Below are 25,933 nucleotides of genomic sequence, written 5' to 3'. Positions count from 1 at the left end.
TCTAGGTTTGAACATCTTGTCACTGCTCAAGTATGAAAGTATGGAGATTGTAACTAAATGTCTTCTGTGACAGTTACCCATTTTTTCTCACGAGAGCGCAGAACTTCTGAAGTACAGGCAGCCTTTAAAATGCTGTTTCCAGAGACTCAGTACACTGAAGCCTTATTTGCTGAAATTCTGTGAAGGCACATTCATGTGTTTTCTGGTACCGGTTCTCAAGTGTAGGAGCTATATTTAGAGCACTTTTCAGATTTGTTGAACACAAAACAAAGTAGCAGTACTTCTGAATATAGGAAAGAAGCTAGGAATCAGCCAAGCATGCTATAACATTTTTTTTCTCAGCTGGAACACGAAGATCTGTCTGCCTGTTTTGGTAGCATAGATTAATGTTAACTAGCCTTGAATTTTAAACCAGTAAAGTATTAATAAAGAAACCTGTTTTTGATCCTTAAATCTGTGTTGAAACAGGCCCCAAGGTTTCTCAGTACAGATCCTGAATTGTACAGAACTGTTTAAGCTTACTTATGTTTAGCATAAGAAAGTGTAGGCGCTCTGTGTTTGTCAAGCTATCAGAACTGAAATAAGTAGAAGAAATAATCTACCAGAAGCCTATATAAAGGGAGTAATTCCTTGCCTTTGTTTAAATAACAGCTTGTTTGTTTGGTTGTTTTTTTTTAAAGAAAACCTTCTGTTTTCAGACTACTTCAAGTTGATGCTTAAGTCTCCTAACTAATAATGCAGGACTGAAGTCTAAGATGCTACTTAAGAAAGCTTTTATAAGTAGGAAACTTTGGCACTCTACAGCTTAGAAAAAGTAGTTTCACTCCGTGACTGAAGCCAAGAGCACTACCTCGTGAAATCTGATGTAGTAAATAACATCTGGTTTTTGTAGAAAAAGAAACCTTTCTTACCTGTGTGACATCTTATAGAAATAGATACATCGGAGGTCTTTATGGAAGAGTTCTCTGAAGACTTCCAGCTGAAGGAGTTAACTAACAGATGGCTGCATGACACTTAATTTCTTTTTTCTTTTTTTTTTTAAGGTCTGCCAGTGTAACTGTGATGTATACCATCACAGATGTGTAACTGTGCTAACATCTTAATGATTTAAATAAGAACATACCTCTTGCAGTGCATAGAGAACTGAAATGCTTGGTACTGCATGCAAAGCTCACAAAATATCTTAATTCATGCGGTAGATCTTGCTACGTTAAAAGGAGTGGAGTACCAGCTGCTTACTTTTCTTGTTCCTTGGTGTATGCTTCATTAATTCTAACTATATAAAATTTTCACTTAAATTCCTTCCTATTTTCATTAAAAACCAGCCGTTCTGTTGGGTTTTTTTTTTTAGTCAGCTGAAATATTTCCTGTTTCACTTCAGAAATTAAATAAAATCATTTGAGGAAAAGAACTCTATCTAAAAAAACTTCAGGACTAAGGATTACAACTTTTTGGTTCCCTACAGGACTTAAGATAGTATATGTATATCTTCTTAAGACTTACTATCTTTATTGTAGGTGAATCTGTGTCTGTTATTAAGCACACTGACCCTGTGCCTGATCCTCGTGCTGTAAACCAAGACAAGAAGAACATGCTTTTTTCTGTGAGTTAGTTGTTTTTAAATTTTCAAAACTTTTATAAGATAATAATGAAGCTGATAAACAAAAATGTGCAGAACTTCAGTTGTTCAGGTAAAAACTGTATGACTTCTTTGCCGTATTCTCTATACGCATCTGTATGTGTGTGTCCATGTACATCGAACTAAATGAATTAAAAGTTAGAAGAAACTTGTAATAAAAGCTGTCCTCAGGAAAGATGCTTGTTGAAACCAGTTTATGTGAGGAAACTGATTTTTGTCCTTAGCCAGAAAGTCTTGAAGGCTGGAGCACTTTTAAAGTGCTTCTACACTGCTTTTCTAAAGTAATAGTCCTTAAGACTGGTAAGAATGCCCACACAAATTGCAGTATTGTGAGGGAAAAGATGAGAACTGGCTTTCTATATAGGAATGAAACAGTTCAGATTTGTTTAAAGGAAGCATTGAATGACTTTCAGATAACAAAATAAAAATTCTTTTATTGTTGGTAGGCTCCTTGTAGAAAATTCAGCTGTTCTTATATTAAGTAGGTTTACAAAGGGAGCCCCAGAGAACACCTCTATTACATTAAAACTGGCAAAATACAATCCTCATAAAAAAGAAAGGAAAGCACACTTAAGATTCCCAGTTGAATACTCCTTACTCATCAGCTGGGTTTGACTGTGTTGCTTGTAATGGGTCAATACCGATTCATTTTGAGCCCATTTTGTAAGCAAAAATTCTGCACTGGCATATTCCCTTACAGGTACTGGGGCAATGTCATTCTCTTCCTCTTTACCTTTTCCTGTGTCATAGCTGAAACACAGTCTGGACTCACATAAGGTGTTTTTTGGTGGTTTTGTGTTTTTTAAATTAAACAAAACTCACCACCAAAACCTGTTTATAGATTGACCACAAGTTTTCTCTTTCCATTTCTTTATTTACATTAGGGTACTAATATTGCTGCTGGTAAAGCTATGGGAGTGGTTATTGCAACAGGAGTAAACACTGAAATTGGAAAAATTCGTGATGAGATGGTGGCTACTGAACAAGAGAGAACCCCACTCCAACAGAAACTGGATGAGTTTGGAGAGCAGCTGTCTAAAGTCATCTCCCTTATCTGCATCGCTGTTTGGATAATAAACATTGGTCACTTCAATGATCCGGTTCATGGTGGCTCCTGGATTCGAGGTGCTATCTATTACTTTAAAATTGCCGTTGCTCTTGCTGTTGCTGCTATTCCTGAGGGTCTGCCTGCTGTCATTACCACCTGCTTGGCTCTTGGAACACGGAGAATGGCCAAGAAGAACGCTATTGTTAGAAGTCTTCCTTCTGTGGAAACCTTGGGTTGCACGTCAGTTATTTGTTCTGACAAGACTGGTACTCTGACCACGAATCAGATGTCAGTCTGCAGGGTATGTTGAACTAGCTTCTTCCCTTTTTCTTCTCAGCCATTCTGAATAGCCAGCATTGCTTGAATTCTTTTGATTGTGAGTCTTTTGGTTCTCATATCGTCAAAATCTTGCTTTATTTTCCTAAGATAAGCTTCCACTTTTAATTCAGTTTTCCACTGTGTAGTGTTTAAGGCTTTTATCTCTTCCCTTATTTAGTCATGGCCAGAAATAGCTGTTCCCGCACTTGATGGGAGAGAAAGTTGTTTGCAAACAGTTTTCCATTGACTTGTCTGTAAGCCTTTCTGTCTACTGGTAGTTATTTAGTATGATTTATCCTGTTTCAGAAAGGTAGCATAGTTACACTGTAGAATCAGGATGTATGTAAGTGTAAAATCCTTGCCTCTTTCATTTAGCAAGATGACCGGTGGAGAAACTTAGCAATGAGAAAAAAGATAGATGATTTACTACAGGAACTTGATTAATCCAAGGTATTTTCACTACTGAGTGGTTCCACCTTTATTTGGGTGTCTTCAGTAGCTCCTACTGGTCTGATGTAGATCACTAGTGTTTTCAATGTGCCATATTGTATGACTAATCTGGCAACTTGGAGGTGCAGTTGACCTTGTCACCAGCATTCCCAGGGTCATCTTAAGTGTAAGTTATGTGCCCCTCCTCCCTTCTCCCCCCCCCCCCCCCCCCCCATGTTCTTTCTGGTGTTGATTGATTTTGAGGCTCTTAAACAGCTAGTTGCTTAATGTAATATAAGTTCAGTTGTCAGTTCTCTGTGCTTTCCATATACTTGATGTTCTCTGTAGGAATTTTCTGGAGAAAATGTTAAGTCCTTAATAACTGTAGATGTTCAGGGGCATAACAACTGTATGACATCAAATGTTCAGTCATTTCATTGGGTTCGAATTCCAAATGTGTAAATGTTGAGCACTGCATACCAGTGACAAAAGTTTGTAAGCCTTAAGCACTTCATTCTCATGTGATTGATGGCTCTTTCTTTCTAATTGGTGGTTGACTTGTTCTACTTCCTTAGGTATTGTAGTATTTATACCTAAGAGACACAAAGTAGCTGCTCATCAGTATTCTAGAGGAGGTTACTTGCAGTATGGTTGCATAACTGCCCTAGTCTTTGCAGGGATTTTTTAATTGTGCAGATGCCAAAAGCAGAAGGCTTCCTGGTTAACTCATCATTTAAGTTGTGTTTATTTAAAAGCTCTAAATACTTTACTCCTTATATTTAGAGGGCTAAATGTTTTAGATCTTGTGCAGTACAACCGACTTCGTTCCTAGTTAACCTCTGATGGCTAATTGTAAGATCCTGCAAAATGTAGCAAAATCCTAATAATATCTGTAAACAATACGCTTATTCTTGGTTTCACTCTAAGTAGAGACGTTGCTTAGCTTTTGGAGAAGGCAGGTTTACAACAGTAATTTTACTTGTAGTTTCAGTCTGTGTTAAGTAGTAACTCCTGAGTGTCCAAAGGAGCCCTATACTAAAATGTTTGTCAGAAAATAATTTCTGTGCTTTAAAAGAATCCCTCAAGTCTCCTCCTAATGTCCTGTGGTATCTCCCTCTGAGAATGCACTTATTCTGCTTCGTGGGCTTTTAATTGATCAGCTTGTCTAGCTTTTTGATTTTTAAAATCACTTTGAAGATTATAGGGTCTCCAGACATCGATGCAGCTCAGTTGGGAAACCTCATTATTAGGCTGTATCTTGTGAAGCTTTTTGCCTTAAATCATATGGCAGCACAATGAAGGTAAAGTAAGACATTGCTAAAACGTGGTATGGCAAAATGGCTTATACTAGCCAACAGATAAGAAGTTCCATTAAGATGTACTATCAATTAGTGAGAAATTATTTTCTTCTCTACTAACACTCCAGCAAATCATAAGAGTATGACAGCTTCAGGCACTCTTGTTTTTTTATCTCCCATCTTCCCAGCAGCGGTTCTGCCTGCAGCTTGCCTAGAAGGGAAACAAAAACAAAGAAAAAACTTGAGATGCAGGTGTCTTGTGGGCTACAACTGCATCCTTCAAACTGGTATCTGTATTTGAAAATAACACTTCAACCTGTGCTGGAAGTGCACTTGAGCTGTCTGAATGGTTTTAAGCTACCAGCGTACTGGATGGTAAAGTGACTTATAACTAGAAAACCAGGAAAGGAAACACTTTCATGTAGTGGCTGGTATTAAGGGAAACTGGCCATAGTCTGGCTCTAGTCTAAAACCTTACCTCTTAGATCTAGAAGCTTCTTGTATTTGTAGATGCTTTTACTTTGGCAAGAATTGTCAGTTTCCAAGCTGCCCTACGCTGCTTTTGATTGGAATTGCAGTTTCAAGTGTGTAAATGAGAATTAATTTTTAAGTCTGAAGCCCAGGAAGAGCTTGGCTATAGTCAGTATTGTCAAGTGGATGTGCAAGTAGTGTTCACAGCTGAAATTAAGTGTACATAGTGTATGTGTTTTTCAATTCTTCCAATGTTTATGCCACAACTCAAGTTTTTTCAAATGAGATCTGTGAAGCAGAAGTGCTGGTTTCTGTATTTTGTGCTTCCATATAGGGAGCTGTTCAAACATACGTGGGATTGAAGTGCAGAGTATCCTATCTGGTTTTGTCTAGTTTCTTTATTCAACCCGAACGTGCCTCTTGTACCTGCTTGCTGAAGACCTGTTTAATAACTTGCATTAATTATTGTTCAAAGGTAGTAACGCTTCTAACTGTAATTTCAGATGTTTGTCCTGGACAGAGTAGAAGGAGATAGCTGTTCTCTGAATGAATTTACTGTAACTGGTTCAACGTATGCTCCCATGGGAGAAGTGTAAGTGTTCTGTTGAAGTTAAATATTTGTCTGTTTGTGCATTGACTGTTACTTTAGTCTTGAAAAGTGATGCATGTAATATTCAACAGTGATTGTTAATAAATGAAAGCTCAGCCAGTGAGAATGCACACTGAAAGGCTAGAGAGGAAAAATAATTAAAAGTAAAAACAAGTTAAAATCTAGAAAAGTAAACCTTTGTGAAGCTTACTTAATACAGTCTCCAATATTGCAGTGTTCCTTTAATCTGAAAATAAATTAGGGGTAGGTTGAAAGGATTTTTTTTTTTTTTTTTTTTTACTAAAATCTTACTGGGCAGAGATTAGCTTATCCCAGTGCTTCAAAATGAGTGTTACTTTTTTATTTAAAAAAACAGCATAAATCTGAACAGGTGAGCCTCTATTAATCTGTAAGCTCAATATTTCCAATTCCCCTGCCTCAGAGAATGTAGATCTTTTTGTAAAGCATCTTACAGAGTTAATTCTTCAATTCAATTCACTGTAAATTCCTGCCTTCTGCCCTCACAGTTTGTTGGACTCTGTATCTGTACTTGAATAGATATGTGTTTGTCTCGGCTTTTGGTATTTGAGCTGATGTTAAACCCACTGCCTTAAGAAAGGAATATGGTTTACTTTATCAGTTGCAAGTTTCTACTAGTGGGATAGGTTCATCTGACAACTTCAGGAATTTTTAGGGTTCCCTTTCTAGAAGGAGAGCGATCCTCTTTACTGGATTGTCACAACTCCTTGTACTTGGCCAGTCTTCTATGTCTTTTTAATCTTACTGCTTCAATTGTGTTTGCAGAATAGAATTCTACTGTGTATGAATTAGAATTAAGAACCAGTTACTGTAAACATTTCAGCCTTGTGGAGTTGTACATGCATGCCTCTGACTCCATGCAATCTTCACCAATCTCAGTAGTGATTATCTCAGTTCAATTTTCATAGCAATTAAGACCATGGTGTTCTCAGCAGCTGAAAAACTTAATCCCCCCAATTCTCTTTTGTTTCAAAGCTAATTGCTGTCAAAAGCTTAAGCTTTTATTTCAGGAGACAGCATTTACTTAGGCAAGGTGACATTCTAGACCTTGTAAAGCATCCAACTATTATGCTTTAGCGGGTCTCGGATGAGCTCTAGATAAACAAAATAATAAAATATTATACTCAACATCTGTCACCATGCTATAAGACAGTCATCAATGTATGTAAATGTTCTATTTTACTTGCTGAAATTGGGGAAATGTGAACAAGCATGTTAATCGCACTGCATTCACGTACATAAAGAACATTCTGTGAAAGGGAAATTACCACAGAAGGCTGTTATTGGAGCATGAGGAAACAAATAGCTAAGTTCCCAAACCTTCAAGGCTGATTTATTTCTGCATTTGTGGACAGCCTTTTTTTTTTTTTTTTTTAATCAGTGGCTTTGTAAGGATTTTTAAGTGAGGTGACTGACTTTACCTTTGATTGCAAACTGCCACTGCAAACAAAGTTTGGGGATGCTGAGGCCATCTAGTCCATTGCACCACCCCCGAGCAGGAGCTGCTCTAGTTCTACAAACTGTCCTGACACATGTTTCTTTGTTGTGCTTAAATTCAGGTACTGTTGTCTTCCACAGCTGTGTAGGCAGCCAACTCTTATTTCATAACCATGAAGTGTTTTTGCAATAAATGAATAATTTTTCGTTCATTCTTAAAATATTTGATACATAACTTTCATCTAAGAGACATTCAGAATACAAAATGACAAATACTTTTTTAATTGAAAAAAACCCTAGAATTTCTTACTGACTAATTTCCCAGGGATATTAGGAGATTGTTGAACAGTTTCAGGTAGTTTTGCTGGGTTTCGGCACGCACGATGTGCATACTTACTTGCAAACTGGGGGCATAAAATTAACAACAATTAAGTACTGCGGCAAAAGTTAGCAGATTTCATTTTCATTTGACCTCAGATGAGTTCATCTTTAGCTAATCAAAAAGTCTGAAGTTCTAAGGAAAAAAAAAAACCAAACCAACAGCCAAATCACCTTTATCCAGAACTGACCCCAGCAACTTGGACTCCAGTGCACTTGCCATTCTCCAGAAAATGTTGATAAGGAACACACAGGCAAGGGAAGAAAAAACAAAAAAATACCTCCCCCCCAAAAAAAAAACCCCAAAAAACAACAACCCTGGTATAACGAATTATGGATATTCAAGTGTGCTAGTTTTCAAGTTCAGAACAGGTGGAAACAGGAAGTATTGGCCATGATAGATGAGGTGACAAATCGAGAGCTGCTGGGAATTTTGAAGAGATGAGAGTTTAAAGCTACTGCTTGTGGCTGTAGAATTATATGCAAAATGAAACTTCAAAAAAATACTTGTTTTTTATAAGATGCATTTTGTTCATGTGCATACAACACTGGAATTTGTAGTACTACAAGAGACTGAACAAAAGCTTACATAATAGAGCATGTCATAATTGATGTCATGAATTCTTAAGAGTAGTGATCCATGTCTTTCTACCACCAGACCTTTTTTCCCCTCCTTGAGAGCTTTAATGAAAGATGTTATATACTAGTTATGTCATGCTAATTTTGGTAGCGGGGGAAATAACATTATTGAACAGCCTTGGTTCTATTATGCTTACTCTAGAAGCATGCTAATGTTCCAGAAAATTAATTTCATTTCCAAATGTGAAAGCAAAGAAGCTGCTTCTTATTTATGATGTCTAAATGGTGCATTGCTTTAGGAAAATGTACCCTCCCTCTTTCTGAAGACTTCAGATATTCATCATGTAGTGTATATGACTACTAGAAAAGAGTATTTTTTCTGTAGTAGAACTTGTATTGTGAAATGGCTTAGCTTTTCATTGGCTTAGGAGGTTCACATACAGTAAAGATTAATTTTTAAGCAATTAAAGAGGCCAGATCTGCTTTTATGCCTGCCAAGTACATACATTCCATGCATGGCAGTAAATCTGGAGAATATGCAGTAAGGCTAAGGAAGCTGAACTCCTAAGGTATCCCAACAGTATCCCTCTCCTACTTGGAGCTCCCCTCAAAGTCCTTTGTGTACTCTTAATACTGCTTTCATGTGCCTCTTCACTGAGCTCCTCTCTTCTGTATGCCTGTCACTGGAGGAAATAAGGTTTTGTAATTCAAGTAGCAATTTCATTAATAATCATGTCATTCTGATCATGACTCTCTGATCTAAACTTCAGAACTCACCTTTATCAAACCTGTTATTCTCAACAATTTCTAGTTCTGTAGTTCCGAGTCCATAACTAATAAGCATTGTACTAAATGGAAACACAGTAAAGGGATTAAAGAAGGGGAAAGGTGCAATGCTAATACTAAATAACTAACTCAAATCTCCCCCTTTTCTTCCTTTGGAAAGGCATAAAGATGACAAACTTATTAAATGTAGCCAGTATGATGGCCTTGTGGAACTTGCAACGATCTGTGCACTCTGTAATGATTCCTCTTTGGATTACAACGAAGTAAGTACATACCCTAGAACAGAGGAGAGTGTGAGAATGAGGATAAATGTTTGTTCTCATCTGTCTATGTAATACCTTTCAGTGGTAAATCTCCTTCCTAGTCAAGGGTGAGAGTATTTAGGTTCTCCTTTAAGTATTAATTCTGGGAGTCACTTGTTTGTTGAGCACTGAGAAAATGAAAGCCAGGCACCAAGTGTAATCTGGAACTTGGAGATCCTGGTGTGTAGAATGCACTGCTACTTTCTTGCTTTATCTTGCTTTCTTAAGGTTGCCACATCTTGTACTGACTTAAATGCTTGATGATAAAGTACTGACATCCATCTCTGCTGGTCTTGAGAGTAAAGGCTTGAGATCTCCTACAAATTATACTCTTCAAAGCTGCTTTTTTTAAGAACAGTTTTGCTCGTTTTGTAAGCCATAGTAATTCTTGTTAAGCTTTTTTCCCATTGTGAAACTCAAACTTTTTTTTCTGGTAGGTTCCAGGTGAGGTTTAAACTCCTGTGTTTTTGTTTGCTTTGTTAACTAAAGGCTAAGGGAGTATATGAGAAAGTTGGTGAAGCCACAGAAACAGCGCTTACCTGCCTGGTTGAAAAGATGAATGTATTTGACACAGACTTGAAAGGACTTTCTAGAATTGAACGTGCAAACGCTTGCAACTCGGTCAGTACTCTTTTATCTGGAGTTCACTGGGGAGTGAGTTTTGTTGTGTGTATTATCTAAATGCATTTTTATGCTATTGTTTTTTCATAAGGTGATAAAACAACTCATGAAGAAAGAATTCACTCTGGAATTCTCAAGAGACAGAAAGTCTATGTCTGTCTATTGTACACCGAACAAACCAAGCCGCACATCTATGAGTAAGATGTTTGTTAAGGTCAGTTCCTCACTTAAGAAAGTGTAGTTATGGAATGGCTGGAAAGGTAACACAATATTAAAAAAAATTATCATGCAACTAAGCTGCACCTTGAAGATGAAAGAAAGACTTTTAATTTGAGAAAATGTTGCAGTGGGAAGGGACCTATTAAGCTAAGTTACTACTTTTTTTTTTTTTTTTTCCCTTTGGACTCTGCAGGGTGCTCCTGAAGGTGTAATTGACAGATGCACGCATGTCCGTGTTGGAAGTGCTAAAATACAGTTAACCTCAGGAATTAAGCAGAAAATAATGTCTGTTATTAGAGAATGGGGAACTGGTAGAGATACATTGCGTTGCTTGGCTCTGGCAACCCATGACAATCCACCCAGAAAAGAGGAAATGAATCTTGAGGACTCTTCAAATTTCATTAACTATGAGGTAAGTTTAGTAATAGATCCTTTTAATGCTTTTCCCACTTCCAAACTGGAGAACAATGATTCTCCTTACATTTGATTATTTCTTGAGAAAGTTACATCTGAGAATTTTATCTTTCTGGATATTTTTGATGTCAGACACAATAGTTAACCACATGTGTGGAAGGAATATTCAGTTTAAGAGGAGACTATGTGTGTCTTTGAAGAAACTCTGTTCTGGATGGCTGGTATATGTCTTGCTGCTTGGCTAAAAGTATAAGAAATCAGTTAAACAGCTAGCTGAAAATTGTATTATTTTTTGTGTATATGTAAGGTCCTCAAGATCATAACATCTTAAACTGTTCTTGGAGACTGACTGGAAAGTATTCAAAATACTGCTTTGTGGTTTCAGCTGTAATGGGTTTTAGCTGGACATTGCTCAACTGTAAGAGCTCTTTGGGGATTTTGTGATGAAACATACCTGCCATTTTGTGCTCCTAAAAGTCAAGTTCACTTCCAGTCTCCATACTGTCAGCTGAAAAAGCTCAGTCCGTGATTATAATCATAGCTACTCTGTAATTTTCCAATGAAATCTGTATCTAGGATTTAGAGGGGGGTGGGAAAGGACAGCAGTTGCATGAGAGCTTTTGGCTTGTCCTCTGCACTCCTGGCACTGATGACAAAAAGGAAAGACTTGACTGCTTGCAGGTTGAATTTGCAAGGCTGACAAGCAGAGCATGTTTTAACTAAAAAATAAGCACATTTGAAGCAAGATATGTTTGGAAAGGTAGGATCCCATTTCAAAGTGTGGCATACTCTGCAAATGAACTGTCCTCCCATATGATCATCATGTAGATGGTACCATGTAGCATTGATTCCAAAGCATTAAATTCTTATTTACCTTCTCTTGTTAACTTGCATATAGCTTTGTGACTTCAGTTCCTCTCCAGCTCTGAATTAAGTTTGAGAGCTAAAGTGCTGTGTAGACTTAGTATGGTGAAACAGGTAAGAAACTCTGAAGTAAGCTTTTCAGGAAAAAAGTACTTACATGAGAGCAAGTAATTCATAATACATTGATTTTGACCAAATGGCAGGATAACAAAGGCCTCAGTGTCTTAATTGCTCAATGTAGAACCACAGAAATTGTGGACAACAAGTTAAACGTCACTGTGCTGAGAGATGATAACGTAGCATGCAAGCAAAACAATTGTTTGCTAATGTCAGATCAGAAGTCTGCAGGATCTTGCACTCAAACTTGGTGCTGTCTCGTTCCAGACCAATTTGACCTTTGTCGGCTGTGTGGGTATGCTGGATCCCCCAAGAATTGAAGTGGCATCATCTATAAAGCTGTGCAAACAAGCTGGTATTCGAGTTATTATGATTACTGGTGATAATAAAGGCACAGCGGTAGCTATTTGCCGTCGCATTGGTATCTTCGTGGAAGATGAAGATGTTTCTACGAAAGCCTTTACCGGTCGTGAATTTGATGAACTGTCACTCGCTGCCCAGAGAGATGCTTGCCACCATGCCCGTTGCTTTGCTCGTGTAGAGCCTTCCCACAAATCTAAAATCGTTGAGTTTCTTCAGTCTTTTGATGAGATTACAGCTATGGTAAGTTAATTGAACTTTTACTTGGTTTGAAAGGCACACGCTGTGTTCAAACCCAAATTATGCCTTTTCAGACTAATGCGTCTTTCAGTAAGACACTTGATTCCACATTTCCCTGAACTCAAAGCCTCAGAACAGTTCTGCACTTAAGTGATATATTATTTTATTTTTTTTAAAGATCCAGATGCACACCCAGTACAAAATTCCTCTATGGTCCTGTATGTAAGTGCCCACCTGATGTTCTTTTCTTGCCCCACCGCACCCCCTTCTTCTTTTAGACTGGTGATGGTGTCAATGATGCCCCTGCGTTGAAGAAAGCAGAAATTGGAATTGCTATGGGTTCTGGTACTGCAGTAGCTAAAACCGCTTCTGAAATGGTTTTAGCAGATGACAATTTCTCAACTATTGTAGCTGCTGTGGAAGAAGGACGTGCAATTTATAACAACATGAAACAGTTCATCCGTTACTTGATCTCCTCCAATGTTGGAGAAGTTGTCTGGTAGGTTTAAAATGTTTTTTTCTTTGAACTGGAGTAGTGATGATGGAGACTTTTAGTTATGTATTTACTTCCAGTATTTCTGGCTAAAACCAGAGAAACAGGTTCTTCAGGTAATTGGTCATTGTGATTGTGTGGAAGTCTGCACACTTCTAGCCTAGTCTTTACTGGAGAATTTTAGCATAGCACAAGAGAGAGATATTGTATATAATATTCTAGCTCAGTAGGTGGCTAAATGCTTTACAGTTATTTCTGCAGTTGGAATAATTTTCTGGAATAGGAAAATAAAAACTTTAATCAAATATTACAAGGTCTGGTATTTCAGATAGCTTAGTCACAGATATAACTTGGATGTTTGTTTAACCTCAAGTTACAGAAGAATGTGTCTTGTGTGTTAGGAAGGAATGGTGACGCAATGCCACAGAAGGCATTTCTGGTAACAGAATGTAAATACTAATCTTGTAACAGTTGCTTATATCAAAGCATACTTTCTCCCAGAGTGGAATATAACGCAGCAATTTTCTTGCCTTGTTTCTTGTGAACTTTAAAGCTGTCCTTCACATGGCTCTTGCTGCAGCCCCTGCTTCTGTTCTATTGATTCACTCAGGCTTGGAGCCCTGAAAGTTATGTGTTCATTCAATTTTTGCAGGGACTCATCTTGCAAGCAGTAATGTAGCTAAATGAAGCTTAGTCATTTGAGCTAAAATGCTATTGTGTCTGCAGAAGTTCTAGTGTCTTTTAGAAAATGGCTTGCAAGCCTTTATGCACGTATGTATATATTTACCTATACAGACAAGCAGAGTGGGGAAAAAACAAGGCTAAATCAGAGAAGTCTCCGTTCATGAAGTTACCAGAAGAAGATAATGCTTCAAAACTTACATGTCAATGGTTACAAGTGTTTGCTCTTTGATATGTTTCATTTTCTGAATGTGAATATTCAGCTTGTGATATTAAATGAATAATTCTCCGTGAGAGAACAGAAGTGCTGCTACAGGCGTAGGCTTAAGTGTTAAAAGGACTGACTTACATGCACAAGAATAAGCTTATAACTGGTGGATTTTTTTATAGTATCTTCTTGACTGCTGCCCTTGGTTTTCCTGAAGCTCTAATTCCTGTCCAACTGTTATGGGTAAACCTTGTGACGGATGGTCTCCCTGCTACTGCTCTGGGCTTTAATCCTCCTGATCTTGATATCATGAATAAGCCACCACGCAACCCTAAAGAGCCACTGATCAGTGGATGGCTCTTCTTCCGTTACCTAGCTATTGGATGTAAGTAGTAATAGTGTCTTATTTTTAAGTAAACTTAGGCAAGTACAATCTTCTTTTTTTGAGATCCGCTTGAAAGCAGTTTAATCTCCTTGTATGCCGGAATCTTGAAAGCTAGCAATAGATGTTCTGTGGAGCTGGTGTTCTTCCTTTATTTTGTTTCAAGATTCACACTTTGTTTTGCACGTTTGCAGGCAGTGCTGTGATCAGAACAGTGAAGTGGCGTTTTTTATTTTTTCCATTGTTAGCAACTGTAGGCACCAAAAACCCTAGCCACATAACACCAGTATGACATTCACCACTTTGTCAGAATCTTTTGATTTTTGACAGCTAGGAAACCATTAGAAATTTTATAACTGCATAGGACCTTCAGAATTGCCTGGTAGTGGGTGATGTTACAGTCCTCAAAAACGAGAAACCTTTCAGGAGCAGATGAACCTAGGGCCAAGTTAGACCTCTGTACTCGAGAAGCCACTTAACTTGCCTTTTCCCATTTGGCTCATTCCAGGCTGAAATACTTTCATCTCAAAGCATTGAGACAGCAGATTTTAGCTTGTCTGTGCAATACCTGTCAGCCTTAGGGGGATGAGCATGTTGTGGGGTTGGGAGTGAAGAACCAAGACCAGCCATTAGTGAATGCGCATCTGCATTAGCTGTTGAGGGAGTACGTAGAACTAATTGTAAATCTGAAAATGACACCTGTTGTATATCTAACCTACCATTTTCCTGCTTAAGCAGAACAACACAACAGGTTTGCTGGCCTGGCTAAAATCGAGGAAAATAAGAGTGTAAATTCATGAAATCAACAGAAGTAATTTAAACTTTAAATACAGCTATAGTACTGTAAAGCTAGAATGAGTATCTCTCTCTGTCTTCACGCCAAAAGCTGTGACCTTAATTTTTCCAACTGACTTCATAGATCTTTAAGTAAACTTCAGTATTAGTTAATGTCACTACAGACACATTTGAGCTCTGAGAGGAAAAAAGAAAAATTGCAGGTTGATGACTCTTAAGTGATATCCTTGTTTGCCTTAAGTTCTAGCTGTCAGCTTCTGCAAGCAGGTACTAGTACAATATTTAATGGTTATTTAAGTTACAGCTGGTGGAGCAGATTACTTGCACAGAAATTAGATGAATTACAATTTTATATTTTTTCCAGTACTGAAGGTCTTGAGGTTGAAGTTCGTGCAAGTGAGATCTTCTCTTGCATACAGTTTGCAATGCTGAAAAAAGCACTTTGTTTTTTTTAAGGTTATGTTGGTGCTGCCACAGTGGGTGCTGCTGCTTGGTGGTTTATCGCTGCTGATGGTGGTCCAAGAGTTACCTTTTACCAGCTGGTATTTGCTCAGTTTAATGTCTTTGGGGGTGAGAGGGGAGGTACATGCTTCTTTCATGCTTACAACTTGAAATGACTGTAGAAAAACAGTAGGTTACAGAAATTTGTGTAACAACACATTTTCAGACTTGTCACTGTAAAACTTACGATTACTTTGTCTTAATACTAAAGCTTAGAGTGGGATTCCTGAGCTTTTAGACAATTTGAAGGACTAATTGGTGTCTTGTAAGTAAAAGACTAAAGGGGATTTGTCTAAAGCTGGCAAAAGTTTTAAACCAGTGCTTATAGGAGTCATATTAGAAAGTTTTCTTTTTATACTTGCCCCTTATTTTGTAATTGCCTATTGTACACTTTAAAAGTTAACAAGCTGTGGAAGTGAGTTCACATTGTTCTGTTCTAGAGCCATTTTCTGCAGTGCAAAGAGGACAATCCAGACTTCTCTGGTGTCGACTGCGTGGTTTTTGAGTCTCCATATCCAATGACAATGGCTCTTTCTGTACTTGTCACCATAGAGATGTGCAATGCTCTCAACAGGTTCGTATGTCCAAATAAGAAGGCAAAGCTGCTGCATACCTTATCCAGAAATCCTATTTTTTGTGCAGTTTGATTCTTAGTGTATGGACAGCTCAGCTAATGAAGAATGAGTCATACTTCCTTTCTGAATCTGGGTAGTGCAAACAAAATTACGCTCTTAGGTAACATTTGAGATCTCTTATCATAAGGTATATTTTTAAGTGCCAGTTCACTCTGGTATTCTATTAAGCATGAGCAACTGAAATATTTTCCGTTATTTCTAATCTAAGCTTAATCTATCAAATTATCCCTCCTGTGTTGGTATAAAGTGATATCAAGGAGAACTAAAATAAGAATGCTGAAGATATGGAAAATAATTTTTTCTGCCCTAAGGGAGTGTGGGTTTAGCCAATTAGTATTAGATTATAAATGGAAACCACTAAATAGCACAATGTCAAGGGTATTTTTCTTCAAATAGCTTAGAGGTCAGTTAATTTAAAAACAAATAAACGTTAAATACAAGCGTATTGCAGTAGTCCTACATAATAAGATACTGCTCTACATCTGATGTTCTGGATCTTGGCCTCTTCTACGGCATAGCCTAAATGCAGATTGAAGCTGAAGAGCAAAATTACAGAACATGCACTGAGAACGTGCAAGTACTTGACCTGTTACATATATAAAGATTGTATAGCCAGTCTTTACATGAACTTCAGAAGTGGGTCTCCAGGTGTACGATCAATGGGGGAGGATTCTGCCATGCCCATCCTTCCCTTGCCCCTCCCATGGGAGAGGATGTTGGGGTCTTAGCCAAAAAGGTGTGAGCAGGAACACACAGAAGCTTTCAGAAATAAATGTGAGGCTGAACTGTGACTGCTTTGCTAAGCAGGCTTCCAAGGTAGCTTAAAGTTGCAACATATATATATAACTCCTGTCTTGGCATCTTTCTTTCCTTCATGACTGCGATAATTGTGACTTGCCATGCTCCTTTTCTTTCCAGCTAGTTTTCTGATGTTTTGAGTTTTATTGGTGTCTCATGTAGACAATATGCACCATGTTTCTGTTGCAGTCTATCAGAAAACCAGTCCTTGATGAGGATGCCTCCATGGGAAAATATCTGGCTGGTGGGCGCGATTTGCTTGTCCATGTCACTCCACTTCCTTATCCTTTATGTGGAACCGCTACCAGTAAGTGCATGTATCTTACACTCATCCCTGAGCTTGGAGACAGAGCAAAAACTTGTCTGGAGCTTAAGGCAAGGGATGGAGTGGGGAGAAAAGAGGTAACACTTGGCTTTTCTTTCAGATTATCTTCCAGATCACACCTTTGAATGTGACACAATGGCTGATGGTATTGAAAATCTCACTACCTGTCATTCTGCTGGATGAAACGCTTAAATATGTGGCCCGTAACTACCTGGAACCTGGTAAAGATAGTGTGCGGCCTGCCACCAAACAGTGTTCTTTGTCAGCATGCACCGAAGGAGTTTCCTGGCCGTTTGTGTTCATTACTATGCCCTTGGTTATCTGGCTTTACAGTACAGACACTAACTTTAGTGATATGTTCTGGTCTTGACTGACATGGTGACAAGTTTTACATTCAAAGAAAAAGTTTAACTTAATTTTTTTATTGTTTAGAGCAACTGTCTATTTCTGCTGAATTTTCACATGAACATACTTGCCGGTGATGGAGGTTTCATAATCTAGATTTTGGTTTTTTGCTTTTTCTGACTTCAGTGGGGGCAATATATTCCTCTTTTATACACAGTTGAAGTGTCCATTGACATGTACAGAGAACTAACACTATTTTATGCAAATATTTTTTTGTAGATGAGAAGCATGTACAGTGTTCTGTTCAATAGTCTATTCATTATGTAAAAAATAAATTTTTTTTGAGCCAGCGGACACTATCAAACTAAATTTGGCAGCAGATTTTAGGGAATGAATGTGTGTTGTCTAAAACTAAAAAAGCATGTAACTGTTTGTCTTCTGCATGATCATCCAAACTTAATTTGTCACAAAGTCAGCTTTTTTTCATAAGCGGAACTTTCTGCGCTGGGTGGAGAGTACTGCTACCTCAGTCAGGATTTCTTCTGTTTCCCCTCTTCCTATTCCCTCACTCTCAGTTCTGAACTGTCCTTGTTTACACCAGTTTCTGTATGAGGTATGCCTAATCCTGCTCATGCAGAAAATACCATTCCAGGTGCAGCCTGCTGGGGTTCTTCCATACTCTCAACATAGATGGGGTTGGTTTTGTTTTGTTTGGTGTTTTTTTTTTTAGATTATTTATTTGTCTATTGTATTTTATTGTAACAGACCTTATTTTGCCAGTGTTGCCCATTATGCAGGGATAGGAACAGGGCTGTCTACTTAAATCTAAACCAAGCCTTTTTAACAAACACAGTCTGTTTGTTAAAAAACCCAAAAGAGGGTTTAAGTTGGGTTTTAATACCTTATTTACATGTGTCAGATCCTTTCATTTTCTTTTTCTCCCCACCCCACCCCAATGATCAAAACTTGTAATAAGACCTGGAAAAATAACTTGCACTGCATTAGCTAGAAATTGGATTTCCTACACTTAGGGCACTAATGATAGTTGTATACATGGAGTTACTCTGCTGGCCTGTTGTTAGCCTGACTTAAAGTAACAAGCTCGTGTGTGTTTTTTGTAAAATCTGTAAATAGCACATGACCAAATTGAACATATTGTATAGAACTATTTTTATTTTAATGTGGCACTAACCACCTTCATTATTACGGTAAATGTTAAAGCATGTTTTCAAATTCAGTCCTGTATCAACAATGTGTAAGTCATTAACAGTCCTAACTGTGGTGTTTTTCTCCAATGCCTTCCAACTTTTCATCGACTAAAGTGAGTATTTCTCTTCCATTTCACCATGCCAGTGGTGACTTGCTGTAAAATAGCGTATGCTGTATACATGTTGAAGAATAAATAGTAATTTCCTTCATTCCCATGCTGTGTTTTGTCAAACTCTGCTGTGCTACATTATTATCACCACTTTAGACTCTTGTTTTGTGATCTGAAGCTCAAATTTCTGATACCAAAGGCAAAGCACTTGCTTTTGGTTTAGTGTATTTTAGGGTCTTGTTTTATAGCACCCAGGAGTCTTAGTGCCCCAAGACTTTAACAGCTTGTAGTCTTAAGTTTGAGATAAAATTGGATAAATCTGTAACTTAAGACATTGACAGCTGTTAACGTGAATGTTTAGTGTCCAAAACAGTCTGGTACTTGTGGTCAGGTACTGGTTTACTCCAAAGCTTTTTCCTGCCCTGAAATAGGGGATGCCACTCTTGAGCTGACCATCCTTCCCTGGTCTCGTAGTGCTCAAAGGGTAGGCACTCTGCTTTGCAAAAACAGCTTATGGTTTCCAGTGAGTGGAAAGACTTTGTACAGTGGTCATATGAAAAGACTAAAGAACGGTCTCAGCTTAACAGGATAGTCTTTGAAAATTGTACTGGGGTCATTATGTCTTTGTAGAGTAGCAGGTGCTGTGTTATCTTGTGCTGGCTCGGTCTGCTTTAATAACCAGATTCAAGCAGCTTTCTGATTCCTCTTAGAGGAAAATGATAATTAAAAGCTATGTTCTGTTGGTGCCAGCTGGAATCCAGTGAGCACAGAGAATTCTCTAGGTTTCAAGCTTTCAAATACAGATGCTAACCTCCAAATACACAGTCCCTATCTGAAATCCCACTGCATTGTGAATACTCAAAGTTTACATAGGCTGTGACTTGTTTTAAGTTGATGCTGAAGTGACTCAGAGGAGCTGGATCTGATGACGGAGCAGGTGCGTTGCCAAACTGTAAGCATTTAAATCCCATTGAATGCCCTCTTTGGTGTGGAAGAACCCATCTTTGCCAGACGAAGGTTTTGCGTACCACAAAACCGATGGCCAGCACCGGCCATTTGCTGTATCGATAATAAATACACTATGTGAGACTTGAAACAGGAAAAGAATAGGTCATGTGGGTTTAGGATTCCTTGAGATCAGAATATGTAAAAGGATGTTACTTGTTGGAAACAAATACTAGCAAGTTAATTCTGTGTGTTCCCAACGTTATTGACAGGTGTTTTCCAGGGCAGGAATGCCACTGAACCTTAGAAAGCTGGTTCTGTGTGACCTGTTGGTGGGCTTTTCTAAAGCCACATCTCTGACTGTCACCACGAACGATTCTGCTTCTTGTACAATCTTATTCCTGTCTATTATGCCAAATACTCCCTTTCCCCATCTCTAACGAGCTGAAGGGGAAACGACTGTTGATGGGTAGAATTCAGTCTTCAACAGCTTCTTTGTTGGATCTCTGTCTGTGTTGAAGATGAATCTTACTGCTTGTCATGGATTTTCATACTGACATGAGAGCCTACTCATACCGTGTGTCTTGGGGGCACTTGCATTAGGGCCTCGTGTTCCTTGGAGTTTGCCTTTGAAAGCTGGATGACTGGCAGGTAAATGGAGTGGCATTCATCCCTGCGGGCTCCTAGGGGTACAGGAACAGTCAGGTTTTATAAAGTGCTCCTCAAGAGCCCAAGCGATCTTAATTACACCAGTTTTCTTTTATTTCTCCCAGTCTTGCTGTCCGAACTCTCCTGTAGAAGTGGAGCAGGAGGGTTCCCTAAGATCAGCACTTACCTGTCTTGGGCGCAGTGGCAGCTGTTGTTTTGCTTTCAGTATTTCAGTTTTCTGAAATTACATGGTACATACCAGCCTTGTGTGGTCCGGACTGGCCAGACGTTAAGACCTACCATAAGCTGGGCAGCGAAGCACCCTGCCCTGGAATCAGAGCTTCCTTGTGATCCTGGTGCTGTGGGTCTGATCCTGACCTGCCTCTCGGCCGAGTGGGCTGGGGGCGGTTGCCGAGTGCTTCTAGGGTCGGACTAGCAGAGGGCAGCTGGCGATTTGGCTTTTCAGTTACCGAAACTATAGAAATGCACTTGTGAGGTCAGTAATGCATTGCAAGAGCACATGTTAACTAAAATGCTTGTCTTTTAATCGTGCAGCTCCTGTTGTTCTTTAGCTGTCAGTCCTTTCAGCGAGAGAAGCCAAGGACAGAGGACTTGGCAACTTAGAACAGACTTACTGGCCAGCATCTCAGAGTTGCAGCTCTACCTTAATTTGTTCCTTCCTCTCTAACCTCCACTGTACTAGGGTCACCTGGGGATAGAAATAGGTAACTCCTTTTTCAGTCTTAGCCCTGCGAACAGATAAACAGAAGCACTTAGTTCAGCAGAAATAACTCAAAAGTTACCCAGGCTTTATCTCCTACCCCGTTTTTAGAAAATAACTTTATACTTTCTGTTTCTCCCTGCTCTCACCTCGCTGAGCTTTTTCATCTTTGCTGTCTTCTGGATTCCTTAGGAGTCCTCACGTGTCACTGCTGATTTCTCTAGCGTGAGGGGTGTGTAAGACTAGTATCAATCATGGGATTGATGCTGCCCTGTGCCAGGAACACCAGGAAGGATGCTGGCTTACGCTGGGAAACCAGCGGGGTTTGGTGTGGGAGCGGCCAGCTCCTCCGGAATTCAGCGTTCAGTAGCCCGGTCAGCGTCGGAGCAAAGAAAAGGGTCAGGCTGCTGCAGTCATACGTCAAATATTTAGATGGGGGCTTTTATCTTTGTGCTGCCTCTGGTCCTTTCTGCTTTCAAATGTGATTCAAAGTACTGTTTGTGAGCTACACAATAAGCTGCTCCTTTTTGTTGGCATCCAAGCAATAAAAATAGTTCATACTTGGTTTCCCAAAATACTGTCGCGAATAAAAAGTATGAGAGAGGCTGCAGAAAAATACATACCGGTCTGTCAGAGCTCTAGGAGGCTTGTGTTTGTAGGGAGACTATTTTGGAGAAGGCAAATGGTAATAAACTGAGTTTTTAATCTGATGATAGAATGCAGTACAGCAGTCGTGTCACTGTTCCAAGAACACAGCTGATGCACAGAATATACATGGTAAACAGCTTAAAGATGGTTGAATTTGCTGAGATGAAGGGAGGTAAAACTGATACAAAGTTGTCTGTCTTTTGCACCTGTCTTGTTTACTTTTTTGCACTTCTAACCATTAACTGTTTCCCTAATCTCTGCTAATTACATCCTTAATTACATTAATATGCATTTCAAATCTTAGCAGGAGAGCCTAAATTTTAATAGTGTCGAAGCAGTATTTTGGAGAGCCACCCCCAGGTTCTAGGGGTTCAGAGTACTCTAGTCGTCTCTCCTAGATGCAAGGCTCACCTTACGCTGTATTTTAGGGGTAAAGTACAGTAGTAACTTCAGTACGTTGTACTCTACCCTTTGCCTATGCATTAATCTGTGTAGTTTAATTACTTCTTCAGAGCTTTCCTACTGCTTCCCAGAAGAAGCTGCATAACTTGGAAAAGGGACATTGTTAGGTCACTTTGGGGCCAAACCTGCCATATGATGTCTTGATTAGAAAAATGCCCTTAAAGTTCTTAAGAGCTCAAACTCTGTAGGATGGAACTTGGAAGTTAAAATTACAAAAAGTGAGACCTATCTGTCACCGCTCGTCGGGCAGAGAAAGGCAGAAGCTGTCTGAACGTGTCCCAATTCTTTTTGACTGCAGTCTTCTGTAGGAAGTGCTGGCTGCGCTGATGACAACGGAGCTCTGCCATACTCGGAAGAGCAGAGCCGTAATCCAGAAGGTTCTAAGCTTTAAGAACAAAGTAACCTGAGAGTGTCCCTTCAATGACAGAGCAGCCAGTTATCAAACTTAACATTCTTCCTTCTGTCACTGTTGATCTTAAGTCTTGCTTGTATAATGGTACTTAGCATTCATCCTTTCATTAACTGATGCCTTTTCTTTCTTTCCTTTTCAGCAATACTGGAGTAATCGCTTCCTAAACAATTTTGCAGAAATGTAAGGTTGTTTTGTTGCATTGCATGTGTTTTTAGCAACACATCTACCAAAACTTCTGCATGTATCGTGTAAAGATTCTTTGCTTTCCCTAAAACAAAACTCATTGTGTTCTCTGTGGAAGAAACGTGTGGTACCCTTAGGACTTCGTTATACAGATGTACAAACGTGCAATATAGCTTACTGAATTGGAAACTCTCTCCAGAGAAGTTTGGGTTCTGTGCTGCATGGAGAAGAGTTTGTTTATCCTTGAACAAGAGTTGCGGAGCTGTCAGCCAATTTTCCATATTTCTGTATGTAAAATGTCAGTTTATACAATGTACAATATCAAAATAATGCATGCCTTCAGTTGTAGACAAATCTTTCTCTGTATTGTATCATCCAAACATACTACTCTATAACAGCTTATGTAAAATGCTATCCTATTTATAAAATTCATTGAAAAAAAAAATTACAGATGAATGTTAAACCGTAAGCCTCCAGTTCATAACTATGGATTTTTTTATCATGTGTGCAAATCGACCTCTTTTGCACTGTAATGTAACTTATTTAAATCTAAGGCAGTAAGACAGATGTTGGTGCAATACAAAATATTGTGATGCATTTATCTAAAAAGCAGCAAACGACTTAGCCAGTTACCACAACTGCATGTGTGATCTTTAGAAGTTGTAAATAAGATCAGTTGTCTATTTACATGCTGACAGTAAGAAGCATCACACCTAGTTTCATTTGTATCAGGTAAATAAATTTATTCTACAATACGTACTTTGTGTGTTATTTCATGCACTTTGTTTTCCGCAGGTACACACGTACATACTTCAGCACTCTCTTAGTTAATGCCAGGATGACACTTATTAGCACCAACACCATTGCAATCTTTCCTCCTAGAACTATGCAGATGCCAGCTGCTCCTCCGGCAGTATTGACCTCCTCGCTGGTGTGATTTCCTTTGTCCAGGGGCTTGTGTGTGTGTGTGTTAAGGGACACTGTCAAGTACTTTGATCACTCAATTTTTTTAAAATGCTCCATTGTTTGTAAAATCCCTCTGACAAACTTAAAATAAACAATTCTTTCCCAAATACATCTTCCTTTTTTTTTTTTTTTTTTTTTTTGTCTTTTTCTGTTTTCTATATTGCCCCAGCCTGAACTAGCTGTTAGTCTTCCCCCTTCCGTAGGCAAAAGGAGGATTAACCCATTGTGTTTGCTGCGGACCAGGCTGGGAGTGCTGCTCTTGGGGACGGCTCACGCCATTCCCCAAAAGACAGGGTGAAGTGTTCAGCCAGGCTAAAAGCTGGATTTTTCCAAGCATCCTGCAACACTCCGCTCCAAAGCCCACAAACCAGGTTTTGTTTGGAGGATGAGGAGGTGCAGCCTCCCTCAACACTCAGCTTCGGTGCTGTGGTTTAAATGTAATGCCTCTCAACAGATATCAGCCTGCTGCTAGCAAACGGCATCATCCAAATGAGGTGCCAGGGCTGAGGCCCTTCAAACACAACAGCGTGAGGTTTAAAAATACCAGGGTTGAATTCCAGTGGTCAGCTGAACTATAGGATGGTGGAGGATGCGTTAATACATGGGGCTGCGCTGCCTGGGGCTGCTTCCTACTATGGTAGTAGTTGCTCCGAGCAGGCTGAGCTCTACACCTAACCTCTGCGCTGCGGCTGTCAGAACTGAGCTCAGCACCCGCCTCTTATCTACAGCCACAGCTCTTCCCCTGTTGTATTTATAGCCTGGCTCCAGCAAACCCTCCCAGCTGGTCTGCTGGTCCGCCGGGGAGCTGGGGTGGGCATCCCGTTACTGCCATACACAGACACCTGAGCTAAATGATTAGGCTGCCCCATTAGCACCTCTTCCCTTGTCATAACCCTCCAGCCTTGCTTTAATTAGGAAGCAAGGAGGGGGAAAACAAGGTTCCCTTCCTTGCAGAAGGTGGCTCAAGTCCAGTTTCTCACATTTGTGACGGTTGGTTACTCCTGCTGCTCGGCTGATCTGCTGCCCCTTTTTTTTTCCACCTTGCAGGAATTGCTGTCACCCCCGCTGGTACCCAGTGTAAAGCTCGGTGATGCTACAAAGTCATCTTTCAGAAAGCGGCTCACGCTGCTGTCACAGCGAGTGACATCCCACGGCTGGTTTCAGCATCTCCACGTGCAGGCAGCGCTGCGCTGGTGAGCAAACCGGGGCCAGCCTCAGAACTTAGTTTTAGACGTGTCTTTAACTGATGAGCTGCAAGCCTAACTCCTAACTAGTCACCCCAGCGAACTGCAAGCGTCACTTGGGATTACAGCTGTATGAAGAAAATGTGACGCTCAGTGGGAGTGTGAGGGTATGTGGTAAAGAGATGCTGAGATAAACAGCTTCATCATCCCCCTCCTCCTCTCACTGCAAACCCCTGGCTCTGAAGCGTTGCATGGACGAGCCCACTGCCAGCCACGGAGCTGGGCAGCACTTCCCCTAGCTCAAGTTATTAGGCATTATAGACATACTACATCAAACTTACATTTCTAAAAAGAGGGCAGAAAAATAGCCCCATTTTTACCTGGACGTGAACTGGTGTGCGATTAGAACCCGCGTCCACCCCCAGGAGTTGGTGGGGAAAAGGAGAAACACTTCAGGGAGGAGGAGATGGCAAATTCTCTTTGCAACCTCAGCTGGCAAAAAGCCCCAGGACTGCAGAAGACCAGCAATCCACCCCCGGCTCAGCCTGCAGTTCTCCAAGCGCCTGAACCGGTCTGCTGAGACACTTCAGCCCAACAGTTTCTCCATGTGGAAGTGCACAGAAGCCCTCGGATGTCAGTTTAGCAGGTTTGGGCTATTTGCCTGATCAGGTCAAGTCCCTGCCCTGTGTTTAAACAGAGACGGTGGGAACTGAATCTAGAGATTATTCCCTTATAACCAAATCTGGAAGGGTTATCTCCCCCCTCCTGGAGGTGGGGGACAGGACACGGGTGGTGTGGTGGGAGCACCCAGACGCTTCCATGTGAATTAGCGCTTCTGGGGCAGCACCAGCTTGCGCATGAGCCAGACCCAGGATTTTGCTGAGGTACCAGCCAGGCTTCAGCACGGCACAAGGGAGGACGGCCAGGCTGATGGTACACAGGTTCAGGAGCCCGAGGAAGGCAGCGGGGAGGCCGGGGCCTTCCAGCACACGCAGCAGGAGCTGCCCTTCCTGCATCCCTCAGCCCAAAGGGACGGACGGTCCCTCTCCCTGTAGCCTTGGCAGCTCCCAGCAGTGGTCAGCCTCCAAAAACTGCTCGGTGTGTCCCATTCAGACTCCCCAAGAGAGAAAGGATA

The 25,933-nt window shown here is 40.0% G+C and overlaps 1 protein-coding gene across 2 annotated transcripts in view; it reads left to right on the top strand.

The window, feature by feature from the left end:
• The window catches only part of ATP2A2 (ATPase sarcoplasmic/endoplasmic reticulum Ca2+ transporting 2), a 48,686-nt gene extending 25,279 nt beyond the window's left edge, over positions 1-23,407 (top strand). Inside the window, exons 7-21 of one of the 2 annotated variants that reach the window (XR_005102287.1) lie at positions 1,518-1,603; positions 2,524-2,988; positions 5,707-5,795; positions 9,172-9,274; positions 9,803-9,934; positions 10,026-10,148; positions 10,347-10,565; positions 11,816-12,151; positions 12,427-12,647; positions 13,713-13,915; positions 15,164-15,249; positions 15,649-15,782; positions 16,831-16,948; positions 17,067-18,632; positions 22,605-23,404. Coding sequence is in view for 1 of the 2 variants with exons in the window: in XM_037375432.1 (XP_037231329.1) it covers positions 1,518-1,603; positions 2,524-2,988; positions 5,707-5,795; positions 9,172-9,274; positions 9,803-9,934; positions 10,026-10,148; positions 10,347-10,565; positions 11,816-12,151; positions 12,427-12,647; positions 13,713-13,915; positions 15,164-15,249; positions 15,649-15,782; positions 16,831-16,948; positions 17,067-17,336 (2,585 nt within the window). In the remaining variant the exon portion in view is untranslated. Of the gene's footprint in view, positions 1-1,517; positions 1,604-2,523; positions 2,989-5,706; positions 5,796-9,171; positions 9,275-9,802; positions 9,935-10,025; positions 10,149-10,346; positions 10,566-11,815; positions 12,152-12,426; positions 12,648-13,712; positions 13,916-15,163; positions 15,250-15,648; positions 15,783-16,830; positions 16,949-17,066 lie in introns of both variants that reach the window. The other variant, XM_037375432.1, reaches the window with a different exon arrangement.
• The last annotated feature ends 2,526 nt before the right edge of the window (positions 23,408-25,933 follow it).

The sequence above is a fragment of the Falco rusticolus genome, chromosome 1, assembly GCF_015220075.1.
Source record: "Falco rusticolus isolate bFalRus1 chromosome 1, bFalRus1.pri, whole genome shotgun sequence".
Lineage (NCBI taxonomy): Eukaryota > Metazoa > Chordata > Aves > Falconiformes > Falconidae > Falco > Falco rusticolus.
Note: the sequence above shows the minus strand (reverse complement) of the source record. Positions and strands in the feature narration are given on the sequence as shown.